Source organism: Aulonocara stuartgranti (assembly GCF_965226115.1).
Source record: "Aulonocara stuartgranti genome assembly, chromosome: 5".
NCBI classification, from domain to species: Eukaryota; Metazoa; Chordata; class Actinopteri; order Cichliformes; family Cichlidae; genus Aulonocara; species Aulonocara stuartgranti.
The window spans coordinates 23,617,049-23,633,078 of NC_138943.1; the positions used below are offsets into that span (position 1 = coordinate 23,617,049).

The following is a 16,030-nucleotide window of genomic DNA, read 5'->3' on the forward strand; positions in this document are numbered from 1 at the left end:
TACTATGCAAATATTTTAATCACTCCTCATTTCTTTATATTTTGTTTACAAGAAGCCAGAGTTTCTATTGTTTTATTTCTTTTAAGTGCTCTTGAGCAATACTTCACAAAGCTTTCTGAATGTCTTCTTTTTACCTGACCATTTTCAAAGGAATGGGTTTTTTTTGTTTGTTAAACCACTTAACCCTGAACCATGCACTTCAAGAAGGCTGCAGAACTATTCCTAAAGACTACTTAAAAAATTATGAGAAAGCTTGCCTAAGACATCTGAGATTCCAGTGATTGTACCAAATAGTGGCTTTCGAGTTCATTAGCATTGCAAAAACCCAGTTTTTCCCTTATATGTTGTTATTTCCATTTATGTTTTTAAAGTTTAAATAAATCACTGCACCCTTTTCCAGTTTTCCTTGCAAAAGTTTACCATTTTAAGTACTAAACAAAGGAAACTCCAATCGGTTTGAGCCTGAAAGTCTAAACTCAGGGAGAAATCCCACGAATGGGGCGTGGCCTACAGCCTCGCCATTTTCCTCCTGTGTTGTTGTTAGCTTGCTGGCTAAGCTGACTGTCAGCCCGGTTTCTGCAGTTAAACGAGTCAGTGCATGATTTAAATACAACAGGTGTGTTATTGCAGCGGTTACCAACGTCCCTGCTTTCCCCGTGACCATGGACGAGGAATATTACAGCGGTTCCGGAGACTGGGAAGGCACGGAGGGTAGCATGGTGAGATCGCGACTTGTTGCTGTTTGGCTCTCGGTTAGCTAGCCAGCATTAGCATCGCTGGAGTCACAGCAGCTGATGATTAATTGTCAGACCCTCGTTATCTTTAATACAAGAGCTGATGTGCTGAGACAAGTGCTTCCGGTACTCTAAAGATGCATTGTATAGTCTAAACTCTGGCTTTGTTAGCCAGCTGCAGGCTAACTAACGACACAGCTGCTTCATGTTCATGTTACAAACTGGTGATCAACTCGCTATAGGTTCAAGTTTGTTTTATTTCTGACTAAAATATCTGATAAAATAAATTGATAAAACATATTTTATCTCTGATTTGGAACAACAGAAAACAGAATCGACTGTTTTGATAGTGTTCACACAGTCGTGGTTACAAAGGAGAAATCGCACCTGTGTCAATTCTAAGGTTTTGTAAATCAGGACATGATAAAAATTGACCCACTTTGGGCCAAGCTTTAGCTGTTGGACCATTTGACTCTAGAACACTTTGGTATACCGAGGAGCTCATAGTTGACTCAATGTTTACAAGACGCTCAGGTCCTGTGGCTGCAAAACGAGTCCAAATCATCAGCCCTCCACCACGAACTTTAACCTTTAACATGATAACTGAAGTCTGTAGAGTCTGAGATGTAGTTCTTGGGTTTTTGCAGTTTTTCTGAGCATGGCATGCTCTGACTTTGAGGTGAATTTGATGGGATGGGTTCTCTGGGGAACAGAGACACCTGAATGCTCCAGAGCAGCAAACTGCCAGTTAGGGCTGCCACGATTGGTCGACTAGTCACGATTACGTCAACTATCAAGATCGTCGACGGCTGATTTAATAGTCGATGCTTGTTTGAAGCTTTGTAAGATCCCAAAAGACGCAAGAATAAGTAGTAGAATTTAAGAGTGTAATAACGGACTGAAATAGAAGATGGTAGCACTGCATGTACAAGGATGCCAGCTGCCATTAAACCCTGAAGAAGAAGAAGCTGTGTGTGTAATCAACATCGTGAGTGAAGTATTGTGATAACGCATCGTGCAGTGTCTGGTGATTGTCACTTCTAGGAACGGATGGTTTTTATTATGTCCTCATATATAAACTATGACTGTAGAAGTTAAGTTTGCCTTCAATATGGCACCTTGTTCCGTTTTTAGTGTGCATGTTTTTCAAACAGTAGTAAATCAGGATAAGGTGATAGTCACATAGACCTGTATTCAACTAGAAGAGACAAGAAAATAAGCTCAAATTGTTAGAGCTGTGTGTTTTAAGCGAAACTTCTGCTTAGTTACTGAACTGAAGCACAAACCTGATGTCTACATATCCGTGTCTTTTAACTTGGATGATTATTAGGAAACCTGCTCAGAGTCTAATAATAACATCTTGTATTGCACCTGTCGATTCTCCTCTACCTTGTAGCTACACCATAATATGTCACTATATGCAAATGAGAACCAGAGTATTACTTATTATTCCCAAGATAGATGAATCACTTTAGAAGCATCTGCATCACTGTGTATTTCAGGAGGATGGTTACGGTGAAGGAGAAAATGATGGGAAAATCCAGGAAGCTTGCCTGGAGAAATTCTCCAGCAGGGATTACATCATGGAGCCTGCTATCTTCAGCACCCTCAAAACGTAAGTGTCTGCACTCTCATGTAAATGTAATATAAGTTTTGTTAAAAAGACATTTATTGATTAACAACCATGTTGTTTCTGCAGGTATTTTCAAGCAGGTGGCTCTCCAGAACATGTCATCCAGCTTCTCTCTGAAAATTACTCTGCCGTGGCTCAGACTGTTAATCTGCTGGCTGAGTGGCTCATCCAGATGGGTACCTGTCAGACTACTCGTCTTACTGTTGTTGTGTCAGAAAGCTATTTTTAGTTTGTCTTACTGATGGCTTTTCATTAATGTGTAATGTAATTATTCAGGTGTGGAGCCTGCACAGGTCCAAGAACGAGTAGAAAATCACCTCAAGAGTCTTCTGATAAAACACTTTGACCCCCAGAAAGCTGATTCCATCTTCACCGTTGAGGGAGAGGTGAGATCTCTAAACACCCGGGGTAATTACATATATGACAAATGAAAGTGGTGAGAAACCTTGAGAAACCAGTCTCCTGCCCTTTTAGACTCCTGCTTGGCTTGAGCAGATGATAGCGCACACAACGTGGAGAGATCTCTTCTATAAGCTGGCGGAGGCTCACCCAGATTGCCTGATGCTCAACTTCACTGTAAAGGTATAGTAGTAGCTGTGGAAACAGTAAGAGCAGCAGGTGCTGAAGATTAGGACATGAACACAAACTAACCAATAGAAAGAGTCAAATTAAAGATTTTAACTTTAAATTTGTTTCTGATGTTCTGTCATTGTGGTTTACACTCATTGGACACATTATTAGGGACACTTTGCTTGGAGCAGAACTGCCTTAATTCTTCATGCTGGGAAAATTCCTCAGATTTTGGTCCACATTGATCCTGTGCAACGTTCAAAGTCACTTATATCAACTTTCTTTCTCATTCTGATGCTCGTTTAATCTTCAGCAGGTTGCCTTGATCATGTCTACACACACTGATCTGCCATGTGACTGATATGATTTGTATGACCGATTTAAGAATCAGATATTCAGAGACATTTGCATCTAATTTTTTTCAGACACATGAAACACAGACAGATTTATCTGTGTTTTATTTTTTATGTGTAGTTTTTTTTATTTATTTGTATATGCTCTGTCCAACTCTTCTTAGATCAGTTAGATTTTGTTTTAGTGAGATCCCATGTAAGTATTGGCAGCAGGGAAGTTGCAGAGGGCCCTCTGGTGGACAAACTATGCAACAGTTAATGCCAATACCAATAGATCAGCAGAAAAGGTAATGTAGGCCTGCCAGTAAATCAGTCTGGCTCTGCATGGGTTTGACTCATTAGTTATTTTTGTTAATGTGCAGCTAAACAGGTGCACATAAAAACATGGTCAGTAAGTGTATTGTTGTAATTGTAATTCACACGATTATGAAAATTCACCTTAATAGAATCATTTTTCTTATTTTTTTGATACATTTTTGCAGCTTGATGACTTGGACTGTCACTGCTTCTTTTCAGTATTGTGTTTGTGTTTGTTTAGCTCATTTCAGATGCAGGTTACCAGGGCGAGATCACCAGTGTGTCCACAGCCTGCCAACAGCTGGAAGTTTTCTCTCGGGTGTTGAGAACATCTTTGGCCACGCTGCTAGACGGAGGAGAAGAAAACCTGGAGAAGAACCTGCCCGAATTTGCTGTGAGGATTACTTTGCGTGTCTGTTCTGTCAACCATCAAAGATCTGTAAAATATGTATCTTTTTGTCTCTATGTGCCACTTTTTTAAAAGTGCTGTAAGTAATGGTCTCTGATGAGCTGCGCCCGACTCTTTCCAACAGAAAATGGTGTGTCACGGCGAGCACACCTACCTCTTTGCCCAGGCAATGATGTCCATCCTTGCTCAGGAGGAACAGGGAGGTTCAGCTGTCCGCAGGATCGGCCAGGAGGTGCAAAAGTCTGCACATGAGAGGTAACGTTGTCAACGGATGTGGTCAAAGTGATCAAGCGAATGTGATTAACTGTGAGATTAGAGTTTTGTGGATGAGCTTGAGTAATAAAAACGATGCAATAAAGGTGGTTTATATTGCAGAGGTCACGATGCCAGTCAGATAACCCTTGCGCTTGGTACAGCGGCAGCCTACCCTCGAGCCTGCCAGGCTCTCGGCGCCATGTTGTCCAAAGGAGCCCTGAATCCTGCTGATATAACAGTTCTGTTCAAGATGTTTAGCAGCATGGACCCTCCTCCTGTCGAACTGGTGAGTTCAGAACATTCTTCCTGCTGTTTATGTCCAGTGTTTACTAACTAAAGCACTCTGAATTTAAGCACTTGTCTGTCTTGTCTTTAGATCAGAGTGCCAGCCTTTCTCGACCTGTTTATGCAGTCGCTTTTCAAGCCTGGATCGAAGATCAACCAAGACCATAAACACAAATACATCCACATTTTAGCCTATGCTGCCAGTGTGGTGGAGACCTGGAAAAAGGTACAAAAAACAATGATGCTGTGTGCATTGTTAATTTAAATCATATAATAATGAAAATATGCTTATTTTATCCCAATTCCAGAACAAGCGAGTGAACATTAATAAAGATGAGCTGAAGTCAACCTCTAAGGCTATTGAGACCGTGCACAACCTGTGCTGCAATGAGAACAAAGGAGCCACAGAGCTGATTGCTGAGCTCGGCACTTTGTACCAGTGCATCAGGTGAGTGTTTGACAAGAGCTTTCAAATATGAAATATTGGTTAGTTGGTTTCATCGTATCTAATGCGACTCTTCTATCATCTAACACACTAATCTTAACCCCATCATGCAGTGAATCTTTGTAAAGGAGTGTAAGGGTTATTGAGACATGTTGCAATGGTTGTTAAGCATCGTTTTACCAGGAAAAGATGCACTTTTAATCAGTGAAAATGAACAAGGTTATTTATTAGAATACAGCTCTTTCAGTGCTCACTGCACCATCGTAGTTACTTTCACCTCTGTTTTTCTTTCTGAAGCAACAAATCTAGTGATGTTACCAGACTGTGCAGTTAATTTTGATATTTTCATAGGCACTGAAAACAGTTCAATATTTTGAAGCAGAACCCGTACAGTCAGATTTGTGTGTCATAATGTTTTCATTGTTGTAGAGTAAGGTCTGTAGTAAGAGTAGGAAGTATATTGTGTTAAAGAAGAAACAAAGGGGAAACTTGAAGCAACAGCATTTTTAATATGTTGATCTTCAGTTAATCATTCAAAGCCTGAATACAGCCGAGCTCGAGCTGATGGGCTTCCAAGATTTACCAGAAGAAATGTGCAAATGAAAAATCTATTTACATGTATGATTATTTAGTTTTATACCATTAGAATCTATTGTGTGTATATACGGTACAGAAGGGTTCAAATATTGGTACTTAAAGTAAAACCGGAGTTTGAGAGCCAGACTTCCACACTGACTGACTGTCTGTGTGTTCAGGTTTCCAGTGGTTGCTATGGGAGTTCTGAAGTGGGTGGACTGGACGGTGTCCGAGCCGCGGTACTTCCAGCTGCAAACAGACCACACCCCCGTCCATTTAGCTTTACTGGATGAGGTGCGACACTGCTGCAAGATGAAAGATTAAATTGTGTTTAATTTGCGGAGCTTAAAGTTCAAACATTAAAATTTTCTCTGCACAGATCTGTACATGTCACCAGCTGCTGCACCCGCAGGTCCTCCAGCTGCTCATCAAGCTCTTTGAGACCGAGCACTCTCAGCTGGACGTCATGGAGCAGGTGGGCGTTGTGTGCCTCGCATGCTTTTAATTCCAGCTTGTTAACAGACGCCTGTGTGTTGTAGCTCTGAGCTGACAGCATGTTTGTTTTATTTCCCCCTCCAGTTGGAGTTGAAGAAGACTCTGCTGGACCGAATGGTTCACCTGCTGAGTCGTGGCTACGTGCTGCCCGTCGTCAGCTACATCCGCAAATGTCTGGAGAAACTCAACACAGATATCTCCCTCATTAGATATTTTGTCACTGAGGTAACAGCTGCTTATGGAAATCTGGTTTATGTGTGCACTCTTTCCTGTCAGGTCTGTTCTCCTGTTGTTTGTTCAATTTCAGCTTTGCACAGATTAATGTTCACCGTTTCCATTCCTGTTATTGGATAGTGACGTCTTTACCCGAGTAGTTGGTATATTTGATCTAGAATCTTCATAAAACACCTGAAGTTGATGCTCTATAATTGGTAAATGTGGAAATAAGACACTGTTTCAGTACATCAGACCTTTGTGAACAGAGCTCAGTGTGAGATATTTCTCTTAAAGGTGCTGGATGTGATCGCTCCTCCCTATACGTCGGACTTTGTTCAACTCTTCTTGCCGATCCTTGAGAACGACAGCATCGCAGGAACGATCCGCACAGATGGAGAACACGACGCTGTTGCTGAGTTTATCGGTAAGTGGCGAGAAAGGAAAGTTTATAGAAAGTCTATTATTCCTTTAATAAATAAAAGGAAGTCTTTGGGCTCTCATCCGTCTGAAGCACTAACATGTGGGTGATTGTTTTTCAGCCCACTGCAAGTCAAACTTCATCATGATCAACTGATGTGGAATTGACACCCAAAAAGGGAGACGTAAAGGAGGTGGAAGATCTGTTATCTGATAAGCAGGTGCTTGTGGCTGAAGCACATAGCTTGGAGGTGGATTTTTCATTTTGGCAAAGTGAAGTGGAAATTAGTTTCTGTTAAGGAAACATGAAAGCAGATGTGACTGTCGCTGAGCTGGCTGAGTGGTGTGAAAGTAATGACCCAGATTTATCTGACGATGCAGCTGAACGTTGCTTTTTTTTACCTGTATATTTGATTTTCTATATTTTATGTTGGTCTGAGCTCTTTTAAAATAAACTTTAAAATGTTGCTTGTTTCTGTTTTTGTTTTTCATACAGTCTCGGACTGCGTAAATATAATCGGCTCCCTCTCATGCATTTTATTTGCATGAGAGTTTGTTTTAATATGGAGATCTGTAAACCTCAAAAGCCGCATATTTAATTGAAGGAGGTAATTACACGCCACTTTTATTTGAAGTTTTTGTTTTCGGTTTGTTTCCAGGCTGACTTTGACGATTTCAGGTTAGTTCTTATAATTTTCATAGTTTTCTTTCGTCTTTTAATGATACGAGATATTTCTCAGATGCAGATTTAAGAAATTTAAAATACTAATTGCAAGGCAAACAGTACTGGAGGTAGTGAACTCACAATCTCAAAAATACATCACCAAAGCCTTTGAAGCTGGTTGTGTAAGACATTTAAATACATTGTTTTATTTTTCCCATTCGGTGTATTGTGACCTCTCCCTCTTTTTAAAGCTAGGGGTCATTAGCATCAGTGGTCCCCTGCTAAGTCCTAGTGAACCAATGACTGTTTAACGATGCAAATTAGACCTCTTTAAAACATATTGTTTAGTTCTACCTTTCTTTTCTTTTGTGTATGCTGACAGCCTTTCTGCACTCCTTACTGTCTTAAGAATTGTAAAATTGTCACTTATGTAGTTATCTAAATACTTACCATTGGCTAACAATGACAAATGGTAGAGGAAGTGTTCCTTTAGGAGAAGCAGCACCTGTGTAGTCAGGTGTATTGAAACACCTGACTACACCAGCAGACAGGCAATCACCACTGAGAGAGGATCTGTATCTGTTAATCTTTATCACTAAAAATGTGTTCACAAATGAACATGGGTTCAAAGAGAAGCAACATCTTCCCTGCTGGCGTGTAAGAATGTTGCTCTTCAGATGGCTTGAAGGAAACTGCAACTTCCTGATAAAGGCCTTCACCGGGCTGTGCATTTCACCTGCACAGGCTCTTGATTTACAGTTGGTATGTAGTTCATTCTTTGCAGGTCTGTCCCATTAATAGAAAATGCAAGATCTGCTTTTCAGTCTGAATTTTCAACTCACTTTAATTTCTGCTCTCAGGTCCTACACTCTCTCTAGCTTTACCCAGGCCGAGCCACCTGACAGTTTTTCCTTCCCACTGTCGCCACGTGCTTCCTCATAAGGAATCACCCGATTGTTTGGCTTTCTCTGTAAACGAGAAAACTCAATCAGGTGATGGTATAAAGGGCCGTGAGGCGACAGTGATTTGATACTATACAAATAAAATGGAACTGATTTGAATTAACTAATAGAAAACTTGTTTTTACCTTTCTGTGCCTTTTCTCCTTTTGTGTATCTGCTGGTATGAAGACTGCTTATTTTGCAAAAAGCTTCTTTCAGTAAACTTCAGAAGCCTCTGAAATGTACTGGGCAAACTGCATCTTCCAAAGATCATCACTGTGTATTGGAGGAAATCATCTCCACCTGACTGACGTCAATTAATGACGTGTGTATTAAAGTAAAGACAGTGGATGGTAAAATAGAAAAGCCTGAGAGGTTTCTATAAAACATTCTAACTCAAAGGACAGATGAAGTGTTTATTGGTACAGTTTGAAAACAAATTGTCACAATGAAATATTTTGGGTTCAAAGTGTTCATCATAAAACAAATGGCAAATTACAAGAATCTATATTTGACTCAAACTGCACACAAAGGCACACAAAGTATGTTTATTTCAGTTTTTGCATTCATCCCTGTGTAGTGCAACATTGTCAGTAGCAGTAACGCCACACACTGCAAACATTTGGCGTCAGAGCAGTGCAGCAGAAAGTGTGATAGTTGTGTTCTTTGGCTGAATCACTGTGAATTTACAAATTAAAACTAAAAGCTTTCCTATGCTGTCTCAATACTGTAGGTTACAAAAAACCCTCTTTATTTACTGTGATGACTGTTGCATGGCCTGAATTTTTCTGCAGCACAAAAACTTGCATCATTCTTCTTTCTGATAAAACCCTTTAAAAGTTTAAATCTGTAAAACAGCCTGCACACCTCTCTGTGGTAATCAGACAGTTTGAATCGGCATAAACAGTTTGATATTCAGCTGGAAGACCCTGATAATGATTTAGGTTTAAAAAAAAAAAAAGAAAAACCTGAACTTATTCCCTTCTTAACATTAAAACACAAAAAGCTTTTCTTTGGAAGGCATCGGAGTGTCTGCCCACAATCTGACACTGGGCTCCTCTAGAGGTAGTCCTTGGGTACGATTGGGTCTCCGTACATGCAGTCCTCCTCTACTGCCAGGTTGTACTTACTGCCACTTCCTCCCTTGTAGGCACTGGTCACGATCCTGAGCCAGCCCTTTTCACCCTGAAGGCAAAAATAAAGAAGCCAAGACTTAAATAAGAAAGTCATTCTTTTAAGAAATCAGATACAGGATTTCTTTCTCAAATGAAATAATATTCTTGTATTTGTGACCGCGAAAATGCATTTGATTTGATAAAACCGGCTGCAAATTAAACAGCAACGAGAGGACATTTCATTAGCTATCTGGCATCGACTCACCCATGGCTCTCCCCAGGAGTTGCGTACGATCCAGTATTCGACATCGTCTTCCACTCCCCATCCTGCCACTGACACGATGTGGTTGATGAAGGCCTCCTCCTGGTACTCAGAGTAGAGACCTCCAGTGTACGCATCCAGCTTATCTGTGGCCATAATCCCGCAGCTAAGAAATTAAAAATCATTAAATACCACAGGTTACTTCCTCTTTCTGCTTAAAAGTTGCAGCAGTCACTGATGAGTTTAATGCTCTGCTGCACTGACAACATTTCAGCAGCAGATGATCGGATGCTGAAATGATGAAGCCTAGAGAAGCTACTTTAAACCACAGATCTTCTTGACTGCAGATTTAATTTAATGAACATTTATTTCCAAGACAGAAACATGATTCAAAGAAACTACAAAAGCTGCTCAACCCACCACCTTCTAAACAGAGTCAAAATGGGTCAGGGTTGTCAAACTGCCAGGGACAGACAAATACACTTTACTGACATCACACTATAATGATTGTAGCTTATGTATGTACAGTACGTTCCCCATCACCCCCTAGACGAGCAGACCGACCTTGATGAAACTATATCTATATTTCGCATTCAACTATTTTATGCGATTCCCACAATCGTATATATTGGTACATTTGCTAGTAATAAATAATACAAGGCCCACTCTTACAATCAAACCTTCAACAAAAACTCAACTAGCTGCCATCACACAATTCAGTAAGTGAAGCACAAATATATACTTTGCTCACAAAAATCCTTGTGTAAAAGCGAAACACTATGCCTTTCATTGGGTTTTTACACATTTCCAAAAATCTCAACATGACAACTCAATGACTGGGAAATGTCAATAAAATTGGATGCTTATTAAAACCTAAGAACTACAAATACTCTCATCTATCATTGCAATCACTTTATAATCTGCAAATAATGAGGATTTGCCCTCTGAGGTTTAAGTTTGACATGTGCCTATAATGCCACAAATGACAATTCACTTTCACTGCAATTGAAGGCGGTATATAAAACTACACTTCTGTCCTACTGAAGCTCAACCCAGAGACAAACGGTTTCAGTATAATCTTTATGTAGCTCCAACAGCTTCACACCTCAGATTTCAACTAACAGAAACGAGACAAGAGGAAGTAGGAGTATTCTAGCTGCACCATATTTAGTACCCGATCACACTACAAACTCTCGTGCATCATGTGCTTATTGTCATCACATTCATATACTGTATTTTTAACAAAATGTGAGTACATTTTGTTGAGTGGAAACTGAGTGGATAATGGAACCAAACCTTGAAAGGGAGAAATGTCACATGAGTCATACTTTTGATTCTTTTAAAAATCTGCGGGTGGATCGATCCAAATATTAATTTTTATAGATACCGGTGCTAGTGTTGCTATCAGATCAATACTTGTGTGTTATGATCCATTCAATATGTAGCCCGCTTCATTGTTTTAAATATATATATTTTTGGGAATTGAAAAAATGATACCTCAAACATGTACTTTGTCTCGACTGTCACGTCTATTTATTTATAGCCTGTACCACATTTAAACAAATGAAAGCTGGCCCAAAGAACAAATTAATTATTAAATCAGCGATTTCATGTTTACAGAATTTGTATATCGATGACAATTTTTCTCATAAATCATGACACACTGCTCTCCCCTACATAAGCTGCCTTTATAGTTTGAAAGAATCGGTAACAGTAGTGGCAATACTGCACTTCTAGTTACTTGGTATTGGACAGATACCAAAATTTGTAGTACTGCATAGCTTTTTTCAAATCTACATTGTTATAAATATTTTAAAATTCACTTTGCTAGAACAAAATTATTTTTTAGAGATTTCTTTTTGCCTTTTTAGCAATTATTAGAAAGGAAAGTATGGAATGACAGGAAAAGGTTTAGGGTGGAAATCAGGATTCTAACTAGTGTCCTATGTTGGTTTGGGATATCTGCTTTATTATTAAGATTGAATAATCAAGTAAAACAAAGCAACCAGAATGGACTATTTTATAAACGTATGAAAAAGCTGCAAACCTGATCGGCCCATGCGCGTAAATCTCTGCCATCATCTTCTCTCTCCCACTGACGGATCCGTAATCTCCCACCTTCCACAGGGTGTAGTTACTCACAATATTGCACACTCCAAAAGTGGTGCAGGTGCCACATTGGTTGAATTTATTGCAATCTTTAGAGAGAGAGAAACAGAACATACATGGCTCAGCCTCACAGGGACATGCAGCAGCCAGCCAGGGGAACATTTTGACCTTAAAAACACAAATGTATTGTCTTCTAACAAATTCTGATGAAGTCCTTTAAATATATTTACTAATCTTAGTTGTTGCATATTTGAAAGAGTCTGTCTACTCTTGCACATGTGGTGAAATACAGTAAATCCTGTGCATTTTAGCCTACACTGTGTAAAAACCTTTTAACGTCAATAATCATATTCCCCTAGGTTATCAGAACAGCATTCATCTATCTTGCAGGAGTGTCCTGAGCCAAAACAGGGCCTCTTAGATTAGCACTGAGTAAACATATGATGTTGAAGCATATGATCATCACTCTGGTCACTGTGTACACTGTGAAAGTCTTACCCTGGTCTTTAGCCTGGTAGTTATTACAGGTCTCATCTGGGATCCCGTGATTGTTAGCATATTCCCAAACCCCAGTGTGGTCTCCTCCGTGGCACGAGCCGGCATCACCGCAGTCGATCACATTCTGGACAGACAGGTAGGCAGATGGCCACGCTCCTTTCCGCTTAATGTTGATTCGATCTGATTTAATGCAAATAAGAAATAAGTAGCAGCCATTACTTTCTGTTCATCAATGTCCCTTCTATGGAAAGAAGAAGTGAAAGCACACCTGTGTCATAGTCATGTACAATGTGACATAGTTAAGCTTTGCTGAGTCATACCTGCCATCGCACTGGTGCTGCCATGTGCCCAGCAGGACCCACAGTACTGGGGAATGTGCTGGTTGCGAGTAGTGCTGACGTAGTTGGTGCCATTGATGTTCCTCCAGTCCCACGACTTCGGCAGATCAGAAATGTTCAAATACTCGTGAGGACGAGGTGCGGTCCTGTGAACATACATGTCATTGCACACAGTTACTGGATCAGTCTGATGTTTAAGTTTGATGTCCCCGCTACAACATATAAAGTCTGTTTGAAAATCTTCTTGCTCTTCTGTTTCAGTTCCTCTCTTTAAAAAATAACTTTTAAAGTCTTGATACAAGATGCAAAATAATTGTCCTTCTCACTAGTCTGATGTGCAAAACCTCACATTACAGCTGCAGTATTGAGAAGAATACACAGATATCGTGTGCTCTGTCAGTCCATACCATATAGATTACACATATTACTGGTATTACACAAATGTAATACCAGTAACATACAAAATGAGTCTTGAGCCACCCCTCATTTCTTTAGATTTTGCTCAGAAAATGGGAAATTGGTGCAGTACTTTATTGAAATACAGTATATTAAGCAAAAACAGGGTTTGCACAGTTCTAACTTATCTTTCGGGTCTTGTGTCTCAGGTCTTTTTTTCACTATTTCTTAAGGACATTGTTTATCTGCTGCAGAAAGTTTTTTAAGCCCTGCAACATTTTCATTGTTCCTCTATTTTTCCAGTTTCCTTAATTTTTAAGGACACACTACACTACATTAGGGCTGCCACAAACGATTATTTTGATAGTCGACTAGTCACCGATTATTTTTGCGATTAGTCATTGGACGTAAAACCTACAGCTTATTGCACCAGCATGCATGTGCTCTTATATAACTATCATTAGCTTACAGCTTTAAGTGTTTAAGGTATATCCTAACTAAAAATAAAGTCAAGATGATAGTTTATTAAATTTTATTGAAATCAGCAGATTGTCTCGGTGGAGTTTAATAAACTCCTTGCTATCTAAAATATAACAGGACACCGGAGTATATTCTCCAGCATCTCACACTTCTGATAATCAGCTGTCTGCTTGACGTTTATTCAACTGTGTAAAAACTATAACTTTAATCTCAGCCAAACCGATTTACTCAAGAACAAATAAAATACTGAAAAAAAGCCAAACAATAAAAAAAGTTATCTAAGTGACTCAAATATCATGTTTAACCTGAGTAGCGAAAGACGGCGGTGGGTTTGAAAACGATTTGCCGGGAGTCCGGTGCTCTCACGGGCTCTAGTGAGCCTTGCCCCCGGCTAGCTATCGAGCTAGTGGATAACAGACGTCTCTGAAAACGTCAGAGCGCTTTTGAAGTTTACACAGCTACATTCTCGCCTGAAAATATGTTAAACGTTGATTGTGTGACCCAGAAAGAATAATAAGAGTAACATTAAAACTAACTAGCTGCCGCCATTGTTGGAAACTGAGCACTGCCGTGCTGGGCTGTGCTATGAATTCTGGGACACAGCTTCTTCTTCGGGGTTTAACGGCAGCTGGCATCCTTCTACATCTAGTACTGCCATCTTCTGTTTCAGTCCGTTATTACACTCTTAAATTCTACTACTTATTGTCTTTTGTGATCTTACAAAGCTTCAAATGACGCATCGACTATTAAATTAGTCGTCGACGATTTTGATAGTCGATGTAATCGTGACTAGTCGACTAATCGTGGCAGCCCTACACTACATGCTGTCATATGCCAACTTTCCAGCCAATAGCACAGCTTGTTGAAGAAAAAAAAAAATACTATTTTATATCTCTCACTGTGTGTTTCATAGATTTAACAGAAGAAATTGGAACAAATAATTGTACTTATGCTAGGAAAAATGGTTCTTTATTTGTAGACACAACACTGGTTAATCCCTTGGTCAGGTCAGATACAATGACTAGACTAAAAAGGAGAGAAAAAACAGACAATGTCCAAAGAAAAGCTGCGAAGACCTTTAGAGAGCCTGAAGAACTACTTTAAAGATCACATTAAAAAAATTACAAGGCAAGTCTGGCTCCTTGGAAGCAAAATATAAAGACACGAGGGGAAGTTTGAGAGTTTGCAAAGCACTGCAAATCCTTCTTTAACATACTGAATATCTATTTTTGCACTGGTTTCAGAAATATGGCACAAATCAGTTCAAGTTCAAACTAAATAGCTCTCAATTTTATTGTTTTTATTTCACATAGAAGCGCAGATTGCACATAAAGACGCCTTGTATTTAATATTTGTTCTGACGGAGATTTGGGAACGACACGTTGTTATTTCTGAACTCCTGGCTGTTTAGCAGCTGTTTTTGAATCTAAATGAGTCTTTGGGGGCTGATGGTTGAGCTGCAGGGAACTTCCGCAAAAACGGATCCGCCAAATCCCGTGACTTGTACCGACCGAGAAAACAGGTTTTTTTCTTTTGTTACACATTCCAAAAACAAAGCAAATAAAACAAGGGATTTAAACGGTCTGATTTTGACTTCCAGTACATCTGTGTACGGCTTATTTAATTCTTTTATATTGAATTATTTATTCATATAAATCTATTAAAGAATAAATAACTTCTTAGTTAAGGTTATTTACAATAGCCAGTTTAGCTAACAGACGGCTGTCGCGAGCCTCGGTTAGTTACTTAGATACTTAAACCCGCTTCTCTTTATAGTTTAAACTACTTGCTATGCTTTATGTAAAAAAGCGACATAAGCTTTTGTTGAACTTACCGCAGTCCATAGCCGCCTCTCTTCGGTGAGGGGACATAGCACGGCTCCTTCTGCTTAAAAAATACTCCAGCCGACACCTCAGACAGCACGGCCGAAAAAAGCACAAGAACCGCGGCTTTGAGAGCCATCTCTGACACCGAGCAGTGCTTTAGTTACGGGACCAGAAGATACTCACTTCTAGAGTTTTAGTCCGCTGCATAAATAACCTGAGAGTGAGTTGGGTGGATGCATGCAGTAAAGATTAACCGGTGCCGATACTAGTCACATGACCCCAACTACGAAAGCCCACGTGCTTTACAAGGAAATCACAAGTCATGTTGTGGCATGTGTGAGAATGCTCTTAGTGTCGCACTGTCTGTGAAGCTCAGTTTTAATAATGTTGTAATGACAGTGAAAAACTATCCTAAACTACAAGAGAAGAATTATTAAGCAATGTGACAAGATAAGATGAAATTAAACATATAAGATTCGTTTTTACAATTCTTAAGACAGTAAGGAGTGCAGAAAGGCTGTCAGCATACACAAAAGAATAAAAGAAAGCTAGAACTAAACAATATGTTTTAAAGAGGTAAACTCCAGAAGCCTCTGAAATGTACTGGGCAAACTGCATCTTCCAAAGATCATCACTGTGTATTGGAGGAAATCATCGGGTAGCATAAATATAGTCTGGTTAGCTAACGGGGCCAAAGGTCATCACTAGATTCTGTT

General features: G+C 39.7%; 2 protein-coding genes across 2 annotated transcripts; one reads left to right on the top strand and one right to left on the bottom strand.

Moving 5' to 3' along the window:
• The first annotated feature begins 489 nt into the window (after positions 1-489).
• Positions 490-7,152, top strand: nelfcd (negative elongation factor complex member C/D). The gene is made up of 15 exons (XM_082532961.1): positions 490-719; positions 2,237-2,349; positions 2,434-2,543; positions 2,644-2,753; positions 2,842-2,949; positions 3,829-3,981; positions 4,121-4,251; positions 4,372-4,537; positions 4,628-4,762; positions 4,845-4,984; positions 5,737-5,851; positions 5,937-6,032; positions 6,137-6,277; positions 6,563-6,692; positions 6,808-7,152. Exons 1-15 carry the CDS (start codon positions 663-665, stop codon positions 6,840-6,842), a joined length of 1,740 nt encoding a protein of 579 aa, XP_082389087.1. The 5' UTR covers positions 490-662; the 3' UTR covers positions 6,843-7,152.
• A 1,540-nt stretch (positions 7,153-8,692) lies between these two features.
• On the bottom strand, positions 8,693-15,614 carry ctsz (cathepsin Z). The gene is made up of 6 exons (XM_082532962.1): positions 15,323-15,614; positions 12,595-12,758; positions 12,275-12,454; positions 11,715-11,865; positions 9,671-9,833; positions 8,693-9,475 (listed from the first exon to the last, which is right to left on the bottom strand). Exons 1-6 carry the CDS (start codon positions 15,448-15,450, stop codon positions 9,350-9,352), a joined length of 912 nt encoding a protein of 303 aa, XP_082389088.1. The 5' UTR covers positions 15,451-15,614; the 3' UTR covers positions 8,693-9,349.
• Positions 15,615-16,030: the final 416 nt, after the last annotated feature.